Consider the following 23787-nt stretch of genomic DNA (forward strand, 5'->3'; position numbering starts at 1 on the left):
AAAAAACACCAAAAGAAATCCAAGGCTGACAATTGCAACTGTGATAAGCTGAATTTAAGACAAAATTATAGAAATGTGTTTACAATGGAGCTTGAAGTAAAGAAATTACTCCAAGCTTAGAAATTGGGCTGTTAAAAGAGAGCAGGGGTAAGAAATTATTATTTTCAGTGAGCTAAAACCCACTAGATAAATATGTTTAGCCTAATATACAGGTCCCTTTCTCACCTGAGATTAAAATTTTATTTCTTGCCTCACTAAGCAGCTGTTTCTAACTTTCAGGTATTGTTATTTGAAGCCTTAATGTTCATTAGAAATTCTAGTAGGGTACTCCCAAATCACCACATTATATATATTCTCATTTTGGTCGGATCTCTACCAACACAAATTATTTCACACGAAAAAATTAAAAAACAGTATTTACTATGACATAAAAAAACACATGTCTCTCTTTTTCAACTAATGTATACTGGTAGCATTTGCTTATGTATACAATTGTGGGTGAGAGTGTGAGGGTGTGCGGGTGTATGGGTGTGCACGCATGATCTAAGACGGAAGTAAAAGTTTCAACTCTTATACCTAAAGATAACTATCTAAAACTTCGGGAAAATAAGCATACATCCCTGTGTCATGTTCCACAATGATAAGAATGGTTTCTGGAGAACTGAAGAAAAAGATACATGAAGAAGAGATTATATCTGAAAGCATAAATTTTCTTAAGACTATGAAAGACAATGGGTCTTAACTCCTTTCAAAATAACTTCCATACTTTAGCCTACCCATAAAGCAAAAAGTGTCTAAATTATGGTAAACAAAATGTATTTGGAGGGGCTGGGGATTTAGCTCAAGTGGTAGCGCGCTCGCCTGGCATGTGTGCGGCCCGGGTTCGATCCTCAGCACCACATACAAACAAAGATGCTGTGTCCGCCGAAAACCAAAAAATAAATATTAAAATTCTATTCTCTTCTCTCTCTCTCTCTCTCTCTAAAAATAGATAGATAAACAAAATGTATTTGGAACCCTTTTTGACCAAAAAAGTCAAAATTATATATAAGACAATGCCAAAACTTAGTAGTCTGTTTAGGAAGTAAATCTTCTGAATATTTTGAATACTATTTTAAATCCTCTTTTAATTAGGAATTAAAAAAAAAATATTTAGTTTTTAGTTGCAGTTGGACACAATACCTTTATTTTATTTATTTATATGTGGTGCTGAGGATAGAACCCAGGGCCTTACATAGCTAAGCAAGTGCTCTACCGCTGAGCCACAACCCCAACCCTTAATTAGGATTTAATTACATATATTTAATTAACATATCCTTCACTATCTTTCATGCATATATTTAAAAACACCCAAATTATTATAAATTATAACAGTTATTTCCTATAGTTTCTCTAGGCAGATAGATAAAACTAAGTAGAAAAGACAGGAATACTTTATAAGGACACAAACCAAGTAAACTAGTACCAAGAAGCCAAGCAGCAATTTTCAGGGGAAATAATTTAAAAACAAAATCCTACAAGTCTATGAAATGAATAAAAAAAGAAAACACTTGCACATATTTTTAAAATAATCTCTCAAACTTACTACTCTGTTTAAAAGAAATTTCAATCTTTTAAGAAGTATCCCCAGGGCTGGGGATGTGGCTCAAGCGGTAGCGCACTCGCCTGGCATGCATGCGGCCCGGGTTCAATCCTCAGCACCACATACAAGCAAAGATGTTGTGTCTGCTGAGAACTAAAAAAATAAGTAAATAAATAAAATTAAAAAAAAAAAAAAAAGAAGAAGTACTCCCAAGTTTACTTGGATTACCCCAGAACTCAACATTTAAATTCACCACACTGAAAGAGGGAGAAAGGAAAAAAGAGAAGACAGAAGACAAGGAGGCAAGCTTATCCTTGAAATCAAGGACTGACTGCTTACCTACGATCCTCTGATTTGGGGATGGGGTTGGTGCAGCGCTGGCTGTTGTACTTGGCCACATATTCACATTGCTTGAAGGGGGCAGTCTTGTCCTCCAGAACGTGTCTGATACAGAAAGCGTAGCCGTTGAGACGCCGCTGCTTGCACAGTTTGGGGCTATACGAGCACAAGGGCTTATTGTCAACCTCAGAGAAGTGTATATGTTTCCCTTCATACATCACGTGACTCTATTCCTTGTGAACATCAGCTAAAGGGCCACCACAAAAAAAGAAACCCAAATGATCAATCAGAGAGCACAAGGTAGATTTAAATTGAGAATTTCACTGAGGAACTTTGGCCTCACAGCCATACCTGATTTTAAATCTTCTGCACCATAGCAATGTTAAGAAAACCCCAAGGATACCACAGTTCGGAACGCTGCTGAATCGAGATGAAGCAGACTGTCTATAAAAACATCAAAAGCCTAGTTAACAAGTAGAAATAAGCAAAGCTAGTTCATCCAGGTTATAAAATATGCCACTATCACCCTTCCTAATGTAATGGATTCTTCCTTATACTCCAACATTACATTAATGCGGTCAAATAGGAAAAAAAAAAACATTATAAAATATGCTATCCTATCTCTCAAAATGGAACTAAACAACATTTACTCAGGTTAAGTTTTGCAAATACCTTAAAGCAGAACTCCTCCACCAAATGAACTGTCACCAGTACAGGTCTTTTTACAGGTGTTTATGTACTTGTATTTTTAGAAAACCAAATCCCTTTACTGGGCCAATGGAATAAACTATAGACCTAAAACCTCTCTCAGAAATTCTACATTTTTTCTTTCCTTTTTCTTTCTTCTTTTTTTTTTTTCTTTTTAATTTTTAGTTGTAGATAGACACAGTTTTATTTATTTATTTTTAGGTGGTGCTGAGGATCGAACTCAGTGCCTCTCACATGCTGGGTAAGCACACTACCATGGAGCCACAGCCAGTCCCTACCTTTTTTCTTATGTTGACAAAATATTTGCTAATTTGTAACAAATGTTTATGAAACATAAAAATAGAGCAAATAAAATATAAAATAGGGAGGAGGAATGGGGATAGTCTTGTCAAAAGGGACCCAAATACTACATATAATTATAATGCTCTAATAAAAAGTAAAATTTTAAAAAAACGTTATTTTCCTTCTAATACTCCACCACACTATAACATCTAAACTGTAAGCTTTTCAGCACAAAGCCTAGTCATCCAACCACACTTATATCATCCAGCACTCCACCCCACCTGGTGCTTCTAATTACTGGAAGTAGGATAATAATCATTGCTTAAGCCTTCTGAGATTCCATTAGAAAATGGAAGGGAATTTTACAATACTGACTACCTCTCTATATCCAAAAGACCTTTGCCTTTGCCTATACCCTTCTGCCCCCAAAAGGGTAGCTATTACATAACCCCATAGGAGTCCACAACAATGAAACTCAAACCTATTTTGCAAAGTCAGTGTCTCTGAGAGCTGATGCAGTCCAACCCATCCTCCCAAAGCTGATGGAACAGCTTAAGATACCAGCTACAGGAACACTTGGGAAATACCCTTTCATTCAGAATCTGAACATGGAGCTAGGGTGCAACTCAGTGGTAAAGTGTATGTTCTTATCATGTGCAAAGCCCTGGTTTCAACCTTTAGTGCTAAAAAAATAAAAACAAAAGAAAAAAGGTCGAATGAAACATTCCTTATACCAGCAAATGACAAGAAACATAAATACTTGAGAAGACACAGTCGTTCCAGCCCCAAATCTAAAACTTACTGTGTTATCTTGAACAAATCATTTAACCTCTCTGAATCTCAGTTTTCTCATCTGTAAAATAAGGATAATAGGAGATGTTATCACTGTTGTTCTAAGGATCAAATGATACAAAGCATGTAACAGTAAGGATCATGCCTAGCACATGGTAAGTGCTGGATAAATTTAAGTTATTATTCACAAAAGTTAATTCTTTTTTAAGAAACATTTTAAAAAATATTTTTTTAGTTGTAGATGAACACAATACCTTTATTTTGTTTTCATTTTTATATGGTGCCAGGGATCGAATCCAGTGCCTCACGCATGATAGGCAAGTGCTCTACTGAGCCACAACCCCGGCCCATAAATGTTAATTCTTATATTACTAATTTCACCTACTAGTGATAATGGTAGCATATTTGTATTCTCCTTTAGAAACATTTCGATAACTTTAATAGATTAAAAAAAACATGCAATATTAATAAATCACTCAAATTACTAAGTAAATCTAATAACATCAATATAAAACAAAAATTAGAGCTTTTCCTTTCCACCTTATTGGGATGCAAGAGTTGGACTACAAATTCATTTAGCTTTCCTAAAGGTCTGAATAGTTAGGACAGGAAATATGTCAAAGCAACCCAGGCGGTTTTTCATTCTTATACTCTCTTAAACTACTCATCTACCTGGCAGTGTCTTTCACAAATTAGTTCAAGTAAGTGTGTATGAACTTCAGTGAAAAAAATACCCTGGGTACAATTAAGCTTAAAAAGTTATATACAGTTCCTTAGCCCATTTATTGATTGGGTTGTTTTGTTTTTGGGTGTTTTCTGAGTTCTTTATATATCCTGGAGATTAATGCTCTAGCTGAGGTGCATGTGGTAAAGATTTTCTCCCATTCTGCTGGCTCTCTTCACTTATTGATTGTTGCCTTTGCTGAGAAGAAGCTTTTTAGTTTGAAGCTGTCCCATTTATTGATTCTTGATTTTACTTCTTGTATTTCAGGAGACTTGTTAAAGAAGTCAAATCCTAACCCAACATGGTGAAGATTTGGGCCTATTTTTTCTTCTATTAGGCACAGGGTTTCTGTTGCCTAAGTCTTTGATCCACTTTGAGTTTTGTGCAGGGTGAGAGATGGGGGTTTAGTTTCATTTTGTTACATGTGGATTTCCAAATTTCCCAGCACTATTTATTGAATAGGCTAGTTTTTCTCTACTAAATGTTTTTGGCGCCTCTGTCTAGCACGAGATAGCTGTATTTATGTGGGTTTGTCTCTTTGTCTTCTATTTGTACTATTGGTCTACATGTCTGTTTTGGTGCCAATATCATGCCATTTTTGTTACTAAGGCTCTGTAGTATAGTTTAAGGTCTGGTATTGTGATGCCTCCTGCTTCACTCTACTGTCATGTATAACTGTCATGTATAAACTTTTTTAAAAAAAGTCATTTACAGAATCTGTTTGATTACCTTATAGAAAAAAAAAAAGAAAGAAAGAAAGAGGACTGGGATTGTAGCTCTGTGGTAGAGCGCTTGTCTGGTGCTCATAAGACCCTGGGTCAATCCTCGGCACCACCTAAAAATAAACAAAATAATGATATTGTATCATCTACAACTAAAAAAATAATTTTAAAAAAAGAAACAAACCTGTGTGTTGGTATGTAGAAGAATATTTTACAAATCACATAAGTCTAAGGGCAAGAATGGAGGGATATGAAAGGCAATGCTTACATTTTACTATGAAATTTCCTAGTTATGCAATCAAAATTGAGGATTTTGGGCTGGGGATATGGCTCAGTGGTAGAGCACCCGCCTGGCATGCGTGAGGCACTGGGTTCGATTCCCAGCACCACATAAAAATAAAAATAAAGATATTAAAAAAAAAACAATTTAAAAATTGAGGATTTCACCTTTCTTTCCAGTTTTTTAAGCATATATTCTCCCATAACTCAATTAGCTAGAACCACTAGAAAAAATGTTAGCAATAATAGCAAAGCTGTGCATAATGTCACACACCTGTGATCCCAGGTACTCTGGAGGCTGAGGCAGAAAAAATTACAAGTTTGAGGCCAGCCTCAGGAAATTAGTGAGACTCTGTCACAAAATAAAAAAATAAAAGAGTCAGGGATGTAGCTCAATGATAGAGCACCACTGGGTTTAATGCCCAGTACAACAAATAATAATCATGATGATGATGATAATGATGACAGTGGCAGCAACACTGTTAACTCCTAAATTTAAATAACTGCTTCATTAGAAATAATGCTAACTTGCATCACATCACAACACATATTCCATATTTGTAGTTCCATGGGAAAGTGTATGCTTAGCACATGCTAGGCCCTGGGTCAATCTCAAGCACCAAACAAAGAAAAGAAAAAAAGTAGATCACAGGGGCTGGGGTTGTGGTACAGCACTTGTCTGGCACATGTGAGACTCTGGGTACAGCACCACATAAAAATAAATAAAGATATTGTGTCCATCTACAACTAAAAAAATATTTTTAAAAAAGCAACCCACAATTCCTATTATTTATTTGTTTATTTATTGGTGCTGGGGATTGAACCCAGGGCCTTCTGCATGCACAGCAAGCACTCTGCCAGCTGAGTTACATCCCCAAGCCCAACAATTCCTATCTTACTAAGAATAGGTTTTTGAGCTGGGCATGGTGAAAAATACCTGTAATCCCAGCAATTTGGGAGACTGAGGCAGGATGTTCCCAAGTTGGAGACTAGCCTCTGTCAATTATCAAGACCCTCAGCAATTTAAAAAGATACTCTCAAAATAAAAAAATAGCAAGTCAGGGGGATGTAGCTCAGAGGTTAAGCGACCCAAGTTCAATCCCCAGTATAAAAAAAAAGGGGGGGATGGGGACCAGAAATGTAATTCATTGGTAAAGCACGCCTGGGTTAAGACCCCCAATACTGTCAAGTTTCTTAGTTTTTGTTTTATTTGGAAGAGTTGAATCAAAAATATCCTACTATAATCTAACTTCTATTTTTCCTTATCTTTTTGTCTTAAAAATTTTAACAGTGAGCTGGGTATGGTGGTGCGCAAACCTGTAATCCCAGCGACTCTGGAGGCAGAGGCAGGAAGATGCTGAAGCCAGACTCAGCAAGGCCCAAAGCAACTTAGTAAAAGTTGATGGTTAATTTAACCAATTTTTTCATCACCTAGGGAAATCTTATTTCCTGTTTACACTTTTAAAATTATGGTGTTTAACACCTCCATATAAGAAAAATATAAGAAAAGCCAACTTGGTTATCATATATTATTTATTCTTTTAATGTGCTGTTGAATGACACCAATATCTAGGATTTGTTTGGTTTTTTTTTTTTTTTTTTTTTTTTTACTTTTTGTTTATCTTTTTTTTTGGTAATCAGGGATTGAACCCAAGGGTACTAACCACTGAGCCACATCCCCAGTCCTTTTTATTTTGAGACAGATTCTCACTAAGGTGCTTAGGGACTCACTAGTTTGCTGAGACTGACCTCAAACTTTTGATCCTCTTGCCTCAGTCTTCCAAATTGCTGGGATTATAAGCAAGTGCCTCTATGCCCAGCAAGATTTTTGTATTTTGAGAATGGTATAGTTTTCTTCTGTGTGTTTTGGCAGATTTGGTATCAATATAATGTTGCAAAAAGTAATTTACAAAACAATTTTTTTATTTTCCTATGTTCTTTTTTCTACGTGCGTGTACACACAGGTTGTGTTGGGGATCTAACCCAGGGCCTCCTGCGAGCTAGGCAGAGCTCTACCACTGAGCTTACACCTCCATCCCTCTTTTTCTGTTCTTTAAGAATGTAAAAAGCATTTCAGTTATCTATGTTCCTTGGGTTGCTTGAGCCTAATAGTGCTCTTCTGTTTTCAATTTATCTGTATCCAGTTGAGCAGAGTAAACTTTTTACATTTAATTTTCTAAATATCCATGTCCTAATGTACGTTCACATACAATGTGATATTTGTGTTTTCTCCCTTTGTTCATGATGAGCTTTAGTTTATCTGCTTAATATTTTTATCAACACTGTCTACCAAAAATAAAAAACATCTTAGAGTTATTAGCACTCTCATTTATCTACTTCCTCAATTTCTGCTTTTATCTCTGCTAATACCATCCTTCCACTTTCTTCCAATTATTTTATTCTACTTCTTGGATTGAATTTTCATTCTTTTCCAGCTTAACATCATTCTATTCACATCTATGAATTTTCCTTTGAGTACAGCTTTAACTATATGTCCCACAGGTATTAATACACAGAATTTTGACTATTAGCACATTCTACCCTTGGTTTAATTTTTTATTTTTCCTTTGACCCAAGAGTCTTTTTCAGGGCTGGGGTTGTGGCTCAGTGGTAGAATGCTTGCTTAGCATGAGTGAGGCACTGGGTTTGATCCCCAGCACCACATAAAAAAACTAAATAAATAAAATAAAGGTGTTGTGTCCATCTACAACTAAAAATATTCTTCTTAAAAAAAGAGTTTTTGGGGGCTGGGGATGTGTGTCAAGCGGTAGCGCGCTCGCCTGGCATGCGTGCGGCCCGGGTTCGATCCTCAGCACCACATACAAACAAAGATGTTGTGTCCGCCGAGAACTAAAAAAAAATAAATACTAAAAAATTCTCTCTTTCTCTCTCTCTCTCTCTCTCTCTCTCTCTCCCCCACTCTTTCTTTAAAAAAAAAAAAAGAGTTTTTTTTTCAAATGGAAAATTTTTGTACTTTTCTGTTTAAATTCTAGAAAAGAAATAGGATCATAATCTACACATATCTTTTTTTTAATATTTATTTATTTTTAGTTTTCGGCGGACACAACATCTTTGTTGGTATGTGGTGCTGAGGATCGAACCCGGGCCGCACACACGCCTGGCGAGCGCGCTACCGCTTGAGCCACATCCCCAGCCCCACCTACATATATCTTTGCTTCTTATATTAACTAAATTTTTTTTTTGGAGGCCTAAAGGGTGTGTGAAAAAAAAATTGTTTTCATGGTATGTTGTTTGTTGTACCATTTATGATGTTATTAACCTCATGTGTCATATCCTATGTCATAACCTATTCTCTATTCTTGTTCTATCAAGGACTAGAAGAGTTGAATCAAAAATCCCCTACTATAATCTAACTTCTATTTTTCCTTATCTTTCTGTCTTAAAAATTTTAATGGTGAGCTGGGTATGGTGGCGCATACCTGTAATCCCAGCGACTCTGGAGGCAGAGGCAGGAAGATGCCAAAGCCAGACTCAGCAAGGCCCAAAACAACTTAGTAAAAAATTAAAAGGGGTGGGGATGTGGCTCAGAGGTAAAGTGCCTCTGAGTTCAATCTCCAGTACAAAAAATAAGGAAGGGAAGGATTGGAGTAGAGTATGTTTAACATACAAGAAAGGAATGGGGGGAACAGGAAAAAAGAGGGAGGGAGGGAGGGAAGAAATAGCAGGGCTGGGGATATACTTCAGTGATAGAGCCTGGCATGCACAAAGGCCCTGGGTTCAATCCTAGGTCTGCAAAAAGAAAAACAAAAGTAACTCAATCAATTATCTTTGTGTTGAGTTCAATGTGGCTTGCCTAGTTAAATCTCTGCACATTCTTTGCTCTCAACTTTTCTCAGACACTGTTTAAGATGGTAAGTCAGAAAACCTACGATTTAGACGACAAATTTGAAACACTGCCTGTTTTTGTAAATAAAATTTTACTGAATACAGCCATACTCATTCACTTAAATACTGTCCACGTCTGCTTTGGGGGCTATCATAAGCTGAGCAGATGTGACAGACGTCACAGAGCCACAGGCCGAAAATACTCACTAAAGTATGATTTACTGTTTTGTTGTTGTTGTTGTTGATTTTTTACAGTGCTAGGGATCAAACCCTGGATCTCATGCATGCTAGACATATGCTCTACCACTGAGCTACACCTTCAGCTTTATTCCTGGCTATTTGCAGGGCGGGGAGGGGGGGGGGTGTACTGGAGATTGAACCCAGTACACTCTACCACTAAACTGTATCCCAGTCCACAGTCCTTTCTATTTTTTTAGTTTGAGACAGGATCTCACTAAATTCCACGGGCTAGCCTTGAATCTGGGACCTCCTAGCCTTGCTGGGACCACACCTGGCTTTATCAACTATTAAATACTCTTTTATTAGATTTGACTTTTGCTTCAGTTTACTTATATGACAGATATTTCATCTCAATTCATTATATTTCTTTGTACTATTTGTAAATTTTAATTCATTACATATTCCACCATATAGCTGTTTTCTTGGAAGATTTATAATCTCTCCATTAGAAGACATTTCTTGATTTCAGACAGATAACTGTATGTATCAGCATTATTGCTGAAAATTATTGTTAAAAATATTTTAATTGAACAAGGTACTGTGGTGCACATGTGTAATCCTAGCAGCTCAGGAGGCTGAGGCAGGTGGATCACAAGTCCAAAGCCAACCTCAGCAGTTTAGTAAGACCATGGGCACTTAGTGAGATCCTGTCTCAAAATAAAAAGGGCTAGGGATGTGGCTTAGCAAAACACTTATAACACTGAGCTACTTCCACATCCCTTTTCACTTTTTATTTTAAGACAGCGTCTCACTAAATTACCCAGCCTGGTGATGAACTCAACAATTCTGCCTCAACCTTCTGAATAGCCACGATTATAGGAGTGTATGCCCAGCCTCCTTCATTTATTGTGTTGACATCCTTGATGGTATCAATTATTGGTATGCTAGATGTACTATATTCCTTATCTATCATTGTCTCTAAAGTCTTTAATTTTTTCTTTTTTGATTTCTTAAATTTCTCAAGCTTGCCTCCATTATCTATTGCTTTGAAAGTTAACATTCATTTGTATAAATGACCATGCTTTTCTCTTTATTCTGTACACTGGTTTCATCTGTTCACTCTTATCTCTTTCAGTTGTTATTATTTTTTTTGAACTTTAAAATCTCATCTTTAAATTCTAATTTCAGAGGAGCCATACCTCACCACTACTCCACCCCATCTCCTCCCACTGGAACTACTTGATCACAATTTTCACTTACTCTGCTGTTTCTGAAAAAATTTCCCCCCCAGTCCTGGGGGTGGAACTGAAGGCCAAGCAAGTCAAGCATGCCAAGCAGGTTCTTACCACTGAGTTGAGTCCCCAGCCCCTGGTTTTTTGAAAATTTTTATCACTGTTCTCTGGAGGTTCTAACTCCTTGCTGGACTACTTTCCCAAGCCCATAAGTACCCACTTGCCATAGATTTGGAAGGGATGATTCTTTAGCCTTGATTCCTTTTTAGTTGATAAACATGAGCAGCTGTTGAGTTTCCTTGCTAACAATTTCTGCCCCAATTTTTTGGGGGGGACAGGGAGGAGCATTACTAGGGATTGAACCCAGGGACACTACCTCTGAGCTACATCCCCACCCCTTTTTTTGAGAGAAGGTCTTGCTAAATTGCCTGCGCTGGCTTGGAACTTGCAGTTCTCCTGCCTCAGCCTCTCGAAACCCTGGCATTCTGGGTTTGTGCCATTATGCTCCATCCATTTTGAACTTGCAATAATGGTAGGACTGCAGTTTATAATTCTGCCCCACCTCCTGGGCCACTTGGGGAGCCCAATACATGCCCTACTTTGTCATTCCAAGCAAGAAGTTATTGCCCTCAGGGTGTGTCACCTACTTGGGAGAAAGCTGCTCCCCTCACCAACCTGATTCTAAAGAGGAAATCATTCTTTCTTAGCATCTTGTTTTGATTTAATTTTCTCTGCACCTAAGGACATCTAATTTTCACATATTGATTATGAGCTTATGGTAGTTATTCCAGATTTGAGTTTCTTTTCTCTAATTCTATTTCTATTATTTTGTGGTTGGTTTAGAGAGGAAAAAGAGATGTAAGTACTGTACCATCATTAACCAGATGTATCTACATTGTAAAACATAACATAGTAAAATCAAAATCATAAAACTTACAAACTTTCTCATAATTCTGAATTCTTTATTAAATTAAAGAACTTGCTAAATTCGTGTCATTTTCCCTTTAAAGGTGAAAAGTATTTACTTATTAGACACTTAGGAAAAGTTTTTCATTTTCTCAATAGTTGTGAATGCCATAATGCAAGACATACTTTTTGTCCTTAGAAAATTATAATCTATAAAATGAGACACATTAAAAAGAAAGGGAGTGAAAGAAAGTCCTTGGAAAACTTGGAATGGAACCACCATTTGACCCAGTTGCTACACTCCTCGGCATATACCCAAAGACTTAAAGCCAGCAAAAAAAAAAAAAAAAAAAAAAAAAAAAAAAAATATATATATATATATATATATATATATACACACCCTTCAACAACAGATAAAGAAAATGTGGTATGTATACACAACAGAATATTACTCAGCCTTAAAAAAGAATGAAATTAAGCCATTTGCCAGGAAATGAATGGAACTGGAGACTATCATGCTACGTGAAATAAGACAATCCCAAAAGACTAAAGGCCGAATGTTCTCTCTATATTCGGATGCTAACACACAATAAATAAGGAGGGTGCAGCAGAACAAGAAGTTCATTGGATTAGACGATGGGAAGGGAGGGAGGATAGGAAAAGAAAAGAGAATAGAATGAATCGAACATAACTTCTATGTTCATATAGGACTACACAACCAATGAAACTCCACATCATGTAAAACCACAAGAAGATATACTTCATATATGTATAATACATCAAAATACATTCTACTGTCATGTATACCTAAAAAGAACACATTTTTTACAAGGAAAAAAAAAGAAAGAAAGGGAGCAAATAATTGGGGAACCTTTATTCAGAGCTCTAGACACCTCAGGTTCCTCTACTCTCACCAAGCTTATAAACAGAATGTTCCATCTGCCCATATAAATGGTCCTCTTCCCTCTTTATCTTCTACTTAGTGCTCCCTCCTATGGTCAACCCTGGTATAATCCTTAAGAAGACAGACCCGACAAAGCTCAACCAGAAACATGAGTTAGTTACATGTTCTTCTGAGGTACTGCCTCTATTTCCCCGTTTCTACATTCATCAAGTCCTACTTTGCCTGTTGACTTCTATCCTAGAAAATAAACTCCTAAAAAAACCAACAGTTTTCTGTGCATCATTATATTCCTCGGTCTACCCTGGTACCCAGAAGTTAGTAGATGTTCAATAAGTACATGCTGAATGAAGAGATTTTGTAAAAGTAATTCTTAATTCCAGATTATGTATTCAAAGTTCACGACATTCACCCACTTATCATTAAATAATTCTTAAAAACCAGTAAATTGAGCCAGAAGCAACAGTGCCTGCCTGTAGTTCCAGTGACTCAGGAAGCTGAGGCAGGAGGATCACAAGTTGGGAGGTAGCCTTAGCAACTTAGCAAGATCCTATCTCAAAATAAAACGAATGGAAAAGCCTTTCTACTGTCATATATAACTGATTAGAACTCATACATTTTTTTAAAAAAAGTAAAAAATAAGTGAATAAATAATACAAAGGGCTGGGGATGTGGCTCTGTGATAAAGCACACCTGGGTTCAATGCCCAGAACCAAAAACAAAAATCAAAAAACATCTACTAAATTGGTACTTTTGTCTACAGAATTATTTCTAGGAGCCATAGTCAGATATCATGACAAAGTCAGTATACACTAAAAGTTATAAAATGTTTTTAATATTGCAGAATGTTTATGAAGTGACATGTTTCATCAAATAGATGTCATATAATTTGCTACTCAATATTTATTCAAAAAGTAATGTTGAAAATGTAAAAACTCATTAAAAGTCTACCTATTCAACTCCTTTCCAACTCTAAGAATTCATTAGTCCATTCAACTGCCCTCTTTTAGTATTTACCCACAAAATGTGAAAGTTTTCACTAATCACCCCAACCTTCCTTTTTTTTCTTGGTACTGGAAATTAAACTCAGAATGCTGTGCAACTGAGCTATATCCCCAGCCCTTTTTATTTAGAGACAGGGTCTTGCTAAGTTGCCAAGATTGGCCTTAAAAGTTGGGATCCTCCTGCCTCAGCCTCCAGAGTCACTGGAATTACAGGCAAGTGTCACTGTGCCTAGTTTACCTATACTTCTATGCCACTCATAAACATATTTAAAGCTGGACACCGCAGCGCATACTTGTAATCCCAGCGGCTCTGGGAGGATGAGACAGGAGAATTTCGAGTTCAAAGCCAGCCTCAGCAAAAGCAAGGCGCTAAGCAACTCAGTGAGACCCTGTCTCTAAATAAAATACAAAATAGGGCTGGGGATGTGGCTCAGGGGTTGAGTGCCTCTGAGTTCAATCCTCAGTACCAAATAAAAAAAAAACTTAAAAATATAGATATTTAATTTCAACATCTTATAAACAATTTCTCCTTAATTTTTATATGTAGCTGTGATTAATTTTTCCTCATTTCTTTTGATATTTTTAAAGTCCGATAAAATGGCCATTTTATAGCATTCTTTGCATCTTCCTTTTGAATAGTCAACTGTCCAGCCTGCACAGCTGGAGTTCACAATCACCTCATTCCTGGATACTCACTATAATAAACAAAGGAAACAAAAAATACATAAGGTCCACATAATCAAACATGTATAGGTCCTAAGATTTAAATACTATCACATTTTCTGGGCTCAGTGGTAGAGTGCTTGCCTAGCTGTGGGAGACTGGTTGGATCTCCAGCACTGCAAAAAACAAAAAATAAAAAGAGGGATAAAACAGCTTTAACTTTTAACACATGATGATAATCACTTAAAATAGGAAGAAAATCTTAACCAGACAAAATTTATTAACAGCTTTAGCAGCTATCACCTTCAGCTGTGGAGACAACTAGCTTAGAATTTAAAAGATCTATGTTCCCTTAAAGAGAAAATGCAGGTAAGTAAGAACTTTAAAGCAACAGCAACATATACATTCATCTATTACCAAAATGCAGAAATGACTATTACTGAAAATAGATGAGATTCAGGTCTCAGAAAGAATATTCCACAGCAAATACATCCACGTACACTAGAATTCAGAAACAGTAAATATGTTAAGATGCAGAATCTTTTTCCAAAAAATCCTTCTTGATACAATATATTGAGTTTAATTGTAAAATAAAACAGTTCATTTTCATAGTTTCTTTCTTCTTGCAAATACAGAGAAAAAGATATTAGCAGGGAGAAAGGAAGATAAGTTTTTAGCACAAGCAGCCAATGGCTTTTTCAGTCTTCCAATAACAACCACAAAACAATTTGACAAAACGTGAACATTATTCTCTTTGGGACTACTGCTGGGTCACCGCCATGCGGACTCCCTGTGTGTCATTATTGTTCTTTTGAGTCTCCTGTTTCAGAAGCATGTTCATTTCACTGCCACAGCATTTTTCTCTAGTTGCCACCTATAATTTTATATTCTACCACCTTTAAGGAGCATTAACCTAAAAACATATCTTACGATTTTTTTAAACTAGCATGAATCAAAATCCTGAGATGTTAACTTTCCAAAATGTTTAATGAAGATGAAAAGGCTATTTACTTATCCCCAAAGGAGTAGCTATTGTTAAAATCACATTTAGAGTCTCATACTTAAAAGTCTTAAGGTTTTTCCTTCATGTTAAGACTTTTTAAATTGAGTTTTAATTCAACTTGACAGAACACAAAATGTAACTGTAGCTAAACAGACAACTATATTAACTTTAAAAAAACAAACAAACGAGCATTCTCATGTCAATGTGAAAAGGAGTAAAATTTGACTGAGGAATGATGAAAACCTACCAGCTCATGTGACTAAAACAGGAAAAAAGAAATCAGTGAGAAAACTGCCTACTGCCCAAAACTTAAAGCAATATTCAGTATAATTAAAGTTTAAATTAGAATTACTTAAAAATAAATGTTTGCCAGATGTCTATGTGCCAAAGACTGCTCTTGCATTGTACATATAAGCTTGCATTATGAATTTAAAATTAAAATAATTTCAATAGCCTTTACCTGATTTATTAGAAAGGTAAGGATAGTTTATGCAGCAGTAGAGATCACTCATTGGCTCTGGTAGGAATCAGTGATGGGGCTCAAATCTGGTAAATTCTCTCATCTGAAAAGGAAGATTATAATTGTATATACCTCATTCAGTTGCTCAGGAGAATTAAATTAGGTACTTCACAAACTGTGCTTAGCATGGTACCCAGTACATAGTAATCACTTAGTGTTAACTACTATTAGAAGCAGTAAGTAGTAACTTATTAGTATTATCATTTTAATCTAGAATCTGCAGGACTAAAATGCCCTCTCCAGCTGCTAGTGGTTTTCTGAATAGTACTGTATAATTCTCCACTAATTCAGGCCCTCCCACCCTATTTGGGCTAGACTTACAGAATCCACCAAGAGTTCTTTCCTATATTCCATATTAGAAATCTAATATAAAAATATTTTCTATGTCTCAAAATTAAAAAATAATAAGGGCTAAGAATGTAGCTCAGTGACAGAAAGATTGCCTAGCATGGACAGGCCCTGGTTCAATTCTCATTACTGCAAAAAATTAAAAATATTCTCTATAGAGTCTTTTTAATATTTATTTATTTACTTTAGTTTTAGGTGGACACAATATCTTCATTTTATTTTTATGTGGTGCTGAGGATTGAACCCAGTGCCTCACACATACTAGGCGAGTGCTCTTCCTCTGAGCCACAACCACAGCCCCTCTATAGAGTCTTTGCATACTAATAATTTTGTGATGGGAAATACTAGCAGAATGAGCAGGGTTTGATTTGGTTAAACATGTATTAGCTCTCGTCAATAATCCTTTACAACAAATGTTTTCTGCGTTCTACCATTGTCATAGTCACTATTGTTGCAGAAACCCCACAAGAGGGACAAGAAAGAAGAAAAACTAAGTTGTAGCTATACAGTTCAAAGTTCTTTTGTTCTAAGAATCTGAAACGAATGGCCTCTTTGTTACTAAATTCCACATACACTTTTCCATCTCTGGTTTATGTGACCTCTCTACAGCATGACACTGTTGGCCACTTTCTCTTTCTTGAAAAATCTCTCCTTCCTGGCTGCTCAGTCAGTGGCTTCCTTTCTCTGGGCCCCACACTTATAGGCCAATGTTCCCCAAGGTTCTTCTGATCTCATCTTAAAGGGGTGCAAGAAGAAATGCCTACAGGGGCTACAGGAGTGGGCCAGGAGCAGCCTTTACAGAAGTTTGCTCATCCAAAGGCACTGACTCAAGCCAGTTCCAACAAGTTGTTGCAATTAAAAAAAAAAAAAAAATTAGACCTAGTGTTTTCAGATCTTCCAAATTTTCAAGATTAAAAACTTAAAACTTTTCCATAAAATCTTCCAATATTTTCATGTCAGCAGCTCACTGAAACTTGTATGCATACAAGAGGGATAACAGTTACCCAGCAATTTTATAAATCCACTTCCTCATCAATGAAATTGCAGTAATTAAGTCACACATAAACATAAAAAGTCTAAATCAAAGAAAACATCCCTATAGGCTTTTATTATCATTTGACTCCATATCTACCAAGACTAGAGGTTACTAACCAGGTTTCCAACCAAATGTACAAAACTGTCCAAGTGCATTTTCCTTTCCTTAAGAACCAGTGACCACACCAATCTATTTCTGATCTGCTTTTACCTTTCCAGCATCTATGAAGATGATGCCCACATTCACATGTGGCCAACCTCTGGAACCCACTTACCTTCTGCACCTGCCTCTGCCACCTCCTCTCCATCTCTCTGCCATCTTAATTCTGGCCAGCTTCACTCTTTTCTCAGTAGCTGCCTCATTGTTCTAATTCCAATCATGCTCTCCTCTATGCCACTCTTTATACAACCTGAGTCCTCTAGATTGTAAATCACTTCTTTGGTCAAAGGCCTTTGGGGTTAGCTTATAAATTTATAAGAAATCTGAACTTCTTTGTGTAACATACAAACTCCTGAAGTCCTGGCCAGGCTGACCCCCCCTCTCACCATTTACTCCCCCACTCCCCCTACTCCAGGGCCACACAGAACCACAATTTGCAACACAGAATGCTCCTTTGTCCCTAGGCATTTATTCATACCAGCAGGTCCTACCTCCTTGAATACCTAACTCCTCCTATTCCCTTAGAAAAGAAATCTCTGCAAAGCCCTCACTTTAAGGCCTGCCCCCAGGCCAGAGGAGAAAAATAAGTTTCCTCAATACTGGCTTAGTTTTCTTCGGAGTAGACTAAAAACTTCTCAAGGGCAGAGCTACCACAAGGAAGCTAATCTGGTAGATGAATGAACCAGCAGTGACTTCACCAATTCCTGTCATCTCTTCAGGCAACACTCTTTAAAGTGAGCCCACCAAGGCCCCAAACAGTACTCAGGCCTTCAAGGCCATGCAGGTCACTTCAAATCTTCCAGGAGGCCAAGAGTCAAACAAACCTACCTCCTCCTTTGCCAGTGGGTACATTTATCACTCCTTTACATTTGCCAACTAGAAAGAATTGGGTAGCAGAGGCTAGGCTGACTGCAAGCTGCTGGAACTGTCCATGTGTATACTGCACAATTTTTTACTGGCACAAGAATATGTACTTGGCCCAAGAAATTAACTATAATATTTTTTCTGTAGTCAAATACTTATTAGTATTATTAACATATATTGAGTCAAAACTCATTAAAAATTCACACAAGAATATAAAAAATCTTTAGAGGAAAATATTACATGAAGTTTATCCACTAGGAACTATTTTAAAGGACTAATGTGTAAATCCTCATTTTTTACAGCAACCCTATGAAGTAAACACTATATTGCCCCCTTTCATGGATGAAGAAACTGAGATAGTAATTTTAATTACCCAATTTCACACAGCTAGGATTCAAGACCAATGTGACTCTGGAGTCCAATCTTGTAACCAACACAAAACCTCACAATTACTGTTACGTTTAACAGCCTATGCTTACGTGGATGTATATACATGCATATACTCAAAGAAAACACACTTAAAATGTTAACAGTAGATGGGCTGCGGATGTAGCTCAGTGGTAAGAGCACTTGCCCACACACGTCCCTGAGTGTGATCCCAGTACTTAAAAATAATAACAACAATGGTTATCCCCTGAGTGGAATGAATAGTAATTCTCCAAACACAGAATAAGAATGTATTATTTTTAATTACAGAAAATAAGTAAACAAATAAAATAAATAGTATTTAGATGGTGCTACCAGAAAGGTAAAGTGGGCTAGGGGGATCAATCTTCCATCAGTAACTATTCTGGGGCCAAGCACATGGCTATTTCACTTACTGCTTATGTCAAATAAATTTATTTCCATTTCCAGATAAAGAAACCAAAGATTAAGTAACCTGCCAAGTGAAAGACCTGGGATCAGAACCCAAAAGCCCAGTTCAAACATGTCAGACTACAAGATGCCATGATACAATAAAATTTCCCCCAAAACCAATCTTAAAAACAAATCACAAGCTGGGCGCAGTGGCACACACCTGTAATCCCAGTGACAAGAGGATCAAAAGTTCAAAGCCAACCTCAGCAACTTAGTGAGGCCCCATATGGCTGAGTGGTTGTGCACTCCTGGGTTCAATCCCTGGTACCAAAACAACAACAACAACAACAGATCATATTTTTTGAAGGAATAAAAACCAAGTAGTCAGCCTGGGCATATTAGCTCAGTTGGTAGAGTGCTTGCCTTGTATGCACAAGGCCCTGGGTTCGATCCCCAGCACCACCCCCCAAAAAAAAGTAGTCTTATCACCTTAAGTGCAAGGAGGGGGAAAAAAAAAAACCTAAAATTTTAACTTTTTTTTTTTTTTTTTTAGCCAGGATTCTCAAAAGATCCAGAGCATTGTCTAAAATCAACTTTTATAGTCAGGGCCTCTGAGACAAACTCACACCTGATATAGTGGGAAGGAGACTATTTGCCAAACACAACTGTATTAGCATAAGTTAAGTGGACTTCAATGTGACTCCATTGTATTTACACAGGAGTATCTGTTCTGGAGATAATTCTAGTTTCCAAGACAGCCTCCTCTATTATCCTACCTTTTTACAAGTTACCAGGTATGGGGGTTGGGGGGGTTCATGTCTGGGAATATTGCTCTTTAGCTGTATTCAGATATAAATAGCCTTTTTTTTTTTTAAAGAGAGAGAAAGAGAGGAGAGTGAGAGAATTTTTAATATCTATTTTTTAGTTCTCGGCAGACACAACATCTTTGTTGGTATGTGGTGCTGAGGATCGAACCCGGGCTGCACGCATGCCAGACGAGCGCTCTACCGCTTGAGCCACATCCCCAGCCCATAAATAGCCTTTTGTTATCTATAACCACTGGTCCAAACCTGGGTAGTGAGAGCTGCTGGCCCTGGGAGATCATCTCAGGTAAAAATGAATGGATCAGCAATTTTCTGAAATGACATTTTAAGTTTTGAGTACTCAGAACTTTCAAAATCCATCTAAACTAAAATCTTCATTCTTCTAAAAATAGCAGCAAACATGATTAGCTGGGGAAAAAAACATTTGGGATGGAATAGACAATGGGTTTATAAAATCTGAGGAAAGAAAATTTGATTACTTCATACTTATAAATTAAACACCAATTTTTTTTAATATTTATTTATTTATTTTTTTAGTTCTCGGCGGACACAACATCTTTGTTGGTATGTGGTGCTGAGGATGGAACCCGGGCTGCACGCATGCCAGGCAAGCGCGCTACCGCTTGAGCCACATCCCCAGCCCCAAACACCAATTTTTAAAACAAAACATTTAACAGTGAAAAGGTATATTCCCTTTGCAATTTAAAGCTAATCCAATATTTGCCCTGAAAGTCTGTATTAATTTCAAATAAAATGTAACTTTTAAAAATGTCAAACCTACCATTCCTACAGGAATAAAGTAGCCCATGAGGTGATTAGATTAGGGAATTAATATGCATTTGGGACAAGTGGGAAAAAGTACCAAAGTTTTGGTATTTGTACAAACAGTTTTTGAAAGCTTAGGAATATGAAAAAACATCAAATTGTGAGGCAACAAGAAAATTTCTTTCAAACTTTAAAAATGTTCTGGGAAAAGGAATTCACAGAAGGATTTTTCCCCCCACCAGTATGCTTTAAAAATAAAGTCAAACTATAATAAAAGTAATGATTTTTGGTACACATTTATATGAAAATGTCCAAGTTAAAAAGAAATTTCAACTGATCAACAGAGTTAAAACAACCATTAAATCTAATTTACATTTTGGTATGAAACCTATACAGTCTTCAATATCAAGACTTTCTTAAGCACAATGCTAAATGGTTGGTTATCTATCATTGTGGAGAATGAGTTTTACTTCAGGCAGACAAAAGGAAAAGACAGACTCGGTAAGAATCACAAGGAGTCTCAGGTGCCTGACAGAAGTCAGCTCTGAGCAAGTCATGGGTTATATCCATTGCTCTCCAAATTACTTTTTACTGTTGGTAGGGTTTGAGTGGTCAGAACGTGGAATACCTCTGCTAGCAATCTCCAACCTGCTGCCAAGCAAGACACACACAAAAAACACACTGCCCCAAGCTCACCAAAAAAAACAAAAAAACAAAAAAAAAAAAAAGGTGGGGGAAGGGGGAGGGGGGTACAAACAGAAAGGAAAAATAACGTTTCCAAACGTGCCCACACTGGGGGCTGGGGAGGAGGGTGTCAGGAACCATTAACATTTCAACATCAACTCTAAAGAACAACCAGAAGGAGGTTAAGAGTAGTCACAGGAAACTTCCTATCCCTGAAAAGTGGGAAATCTAGAATTGGAAACTTCAGTTTACTACATTCAAAAAACAAAAATAAAAACCTCTCAGAAACTCACGACGCCAAAACAGAACTAAATTGAATCCGTTTAAACAGAAAAAAACAAAAACAAAAAATAACAACAATAAAAACTCCAGAGGGCTCTTCCACAGACCCTTCTAAGATGTGGCAGTAACAAGTTTTCCTTAAAACTTCCATTTCTCTGATTCCAGAGTGCCATAAGAATAGTGCATAAATTAATCAGTTATCAGAATAAATAAACTACTGATCTTAAACTGTAGGAAGACCTTGTTTCAGGAGCTGCTCTGCCCACCTCCCCCTCCTCCTCCTCCTCCTCGCAGTCTTGAAAGCTTCCAAGCGTCCTGAGAACCAGGGACCCTTGGTTCCATTCCGGGGTTGGTTTACCGGACAGTGACCAAATAGGGCTGCTCCTGCATCTGGGGGCTGCTCCAGAAATCCTGCCTGGTCCTGCCCCTCACGCTGCCTGTCTCGCTGCTCCCCACATTTCCCTCTGCCGGAGCTGACCAGAAAAGGGGATTTTGGACCCAAAGGAGTCCGGGACGAAGGAAAAGGGTGGTAAACCTGATAATAAACCCAGTTCGGGGGGTAAGGGCTAAATACGGAGATGGGCAGAGACTGTCCAGAAGAAACACCACCTGAATCTCCCTCCCTTCCCACCCCTAAAAAAACACGGTCACTAACTAATAACGCTAAGAAAAATCCCTTGAAAACTTTTCCAAACCGGAAGAGAAGGCCTTTCCCCCAGCCTAAGGGCTCTTGGGGAACAGGCTGGAGTTTGCAACCCGACGCAGCTCGCTGGGAGTGGGGTGGGGCGCGGGCCAGGGGTGCAGGGGCGGAGTACCTTCAATGGACAGGAACTGGCAAAGAGTTTCAAAATAGCCGAGTGCTCTCCCCACGCCCCCGGGGGTCCCGGGCGGTAGGTCCAGGGCTCCCCGAAGAGAGGGCAGACCCCAATTCGGGCCTAAAAGGAAACTTTCCGGGCCGCGGCTGCACCTGACTTCTCACCGCCCCTCCACCCCACCCCACGCCCGCCAGGCCGCCCGCCCCGCCCCGGCCTGCCGCCCGGAGCGCGAAGGAGGGGGATAAATAAATTCAACTGTTACCGGAATCCGGGGGGCGTCTGTGAGACACCCAGGGGGAAGGGGGGCCGGCGCCCATTCTCCACTCCCAGGCCTTGACGCCCCTGTCCCGTCAGTCCGGGCCTGCCGCCCCGCGGGAGAGCCTCGGGGCCGGCGCCGGATTTCGCCCCGCAGCGCCGCCGTCCCGCCTGGAGGCCCCGGGGGACCCGAGGGGGCGCGTGCAGGCCCGGGGTGCGGGGGCAGGGCGCGGCCGCCGCGGGGCCCGCCGGCCCGAGGCCTACCCGGCTCCCCCCCCCTCCCGCCGCACACCCCCACCCCGGCCCGCACAGGCCTCGCCACCCGGCCGGCTCCCGCCCCGGCCAGACCCCCGCCCGCCCGTCCGCCAGCCTTCGGTCGCCGCCGGCGGGCGCCCCCGAGGCCCGTAGGCCCCCGGCCCCCGCCACCCCAGCGCCGGCCCTACTCACCCTTTCATTCTCCGCCCCGGGCCTGGCGTGGGCCGGCAAATCCCCGGCCTCACGTAAGCGCGCTCGCCGCCCGCCCTGCCTGCGCGGCCCAGCCCGCCGCCCTACGGGAGCCCGGGGATGTGGGCCGGGCCTGGGGCCGCCTCTGCTTACCTTTCAGCTGCTTTTTTTTTTTTTTTTTTTCCTCCTTCCCCCCTTTTCCCTCGGCTGGGCTGACAGATCAGAGTGAGAGGCGCTGGCAATGGAATAGGAAGCTCGGCTGCCGCTGCTACTGCTCCCCCCTGGGCTTCAGTGAGAGCCTTTCCCTGTCAAGCAAGAGGGGTGAGGATCATATTTTTATTTTGGAAAGTAAAAAGTGCTCCCAGGGTCGGTGATTATTAAGGGGAAATCCCTGAATATACTCTCCAGCCAAGAAGGCAGGGCTGCCGGGGCTGCACAAGAAGAGGCAGCAGCCTCCTACAGCACCACTACAGGCACTGCGAGGACATAACACCAGAGAGGCTCCTCTGCCCTCCGAAACGACAACTTTCCTACCATCTTGGAGGCAGAGCAAAGGGGGGCCAGGGGGAAAAGTGCACTCGCTCCCCGATAAAGTACACATTTCTACTTCTCACCTCTGGAAAAAAGTCCACACCGGCCGTCGACACCAGCGCCTGGGGGAGAAAGCAGGGAAGAAACTGAGGGTTCATGAGAAACGTGTGCATTTGCTCCAGGGGGGAAAATGTTTCTGCATCTTCTGATGGGAAGAAATCTTTACAACCACAGGTTTTCCGGTGATTATTGTTTTCTCTTTTCTATCTTAATTTTTTTCCATGTTAGTGAAAGTCGTA

At 39.1% G+C, this 23787-nt stretch overlaps 1 protein-coding gene across 2 annotated transcripts in view; it reads right to left on the reverse strand.

Annotated features, from left to right (window-relative positions):
- The window catches only part of INO80D (INO80 complex subunit D), a 77212-nt gene extending 54616 nt beyond the window's left edge, over nucleotides 1–22596 (reverse strand). Inside the window, exons 1-5 of one of the 2 annotated variants that reach the window (XM_081262099.1) lie at nucleotides 22259–22596; nucleotides 15624–15726; nucleotides 3714–3764; nucleotides 2273–2365; nucleotides 1922–2168 (exon numbers count right to left, since the gene is read on the reverse strand). In XM_081262099.1, the coding sequence (XP_081118225.1) occupies nucleotides 1922–2139 (218 nt within the window). In that variant the 5' untranslated portion in view covers nucleotides 2140–2168; nucleotides 2273–2365; nucleotides 3714–3764; nucleotides 15624–15726; nucleotides 22259–22596. Of the gene's footprint in view, nucleotides 1–1921; nucleotides 2169–2272; nucleotides 2366–3713; nucleotides 3765–15623; nucleotides 15727–22258 lie in introns of those variants that run through there. The other variant, XM_081262098.1, reaches the window with a different exon arrangement.
- Between the last annotated feature and the right edge of the window lie 1191 nt (nucleotides 22597–23787).

The sequence above is a fragment of the Spermophilus citellus genome (genome assembly GCF_964194105.1).
Source record: "Spermophilus citellus genome assembly, chromosome: 11".
In the NCBI taxonomy this organism is placed as follows: Eukaryota; Metazoa; Chordata; class Mammalia; order Rodentia; family Sciuridae; genus Spermophilus; species Spermophilus citellus.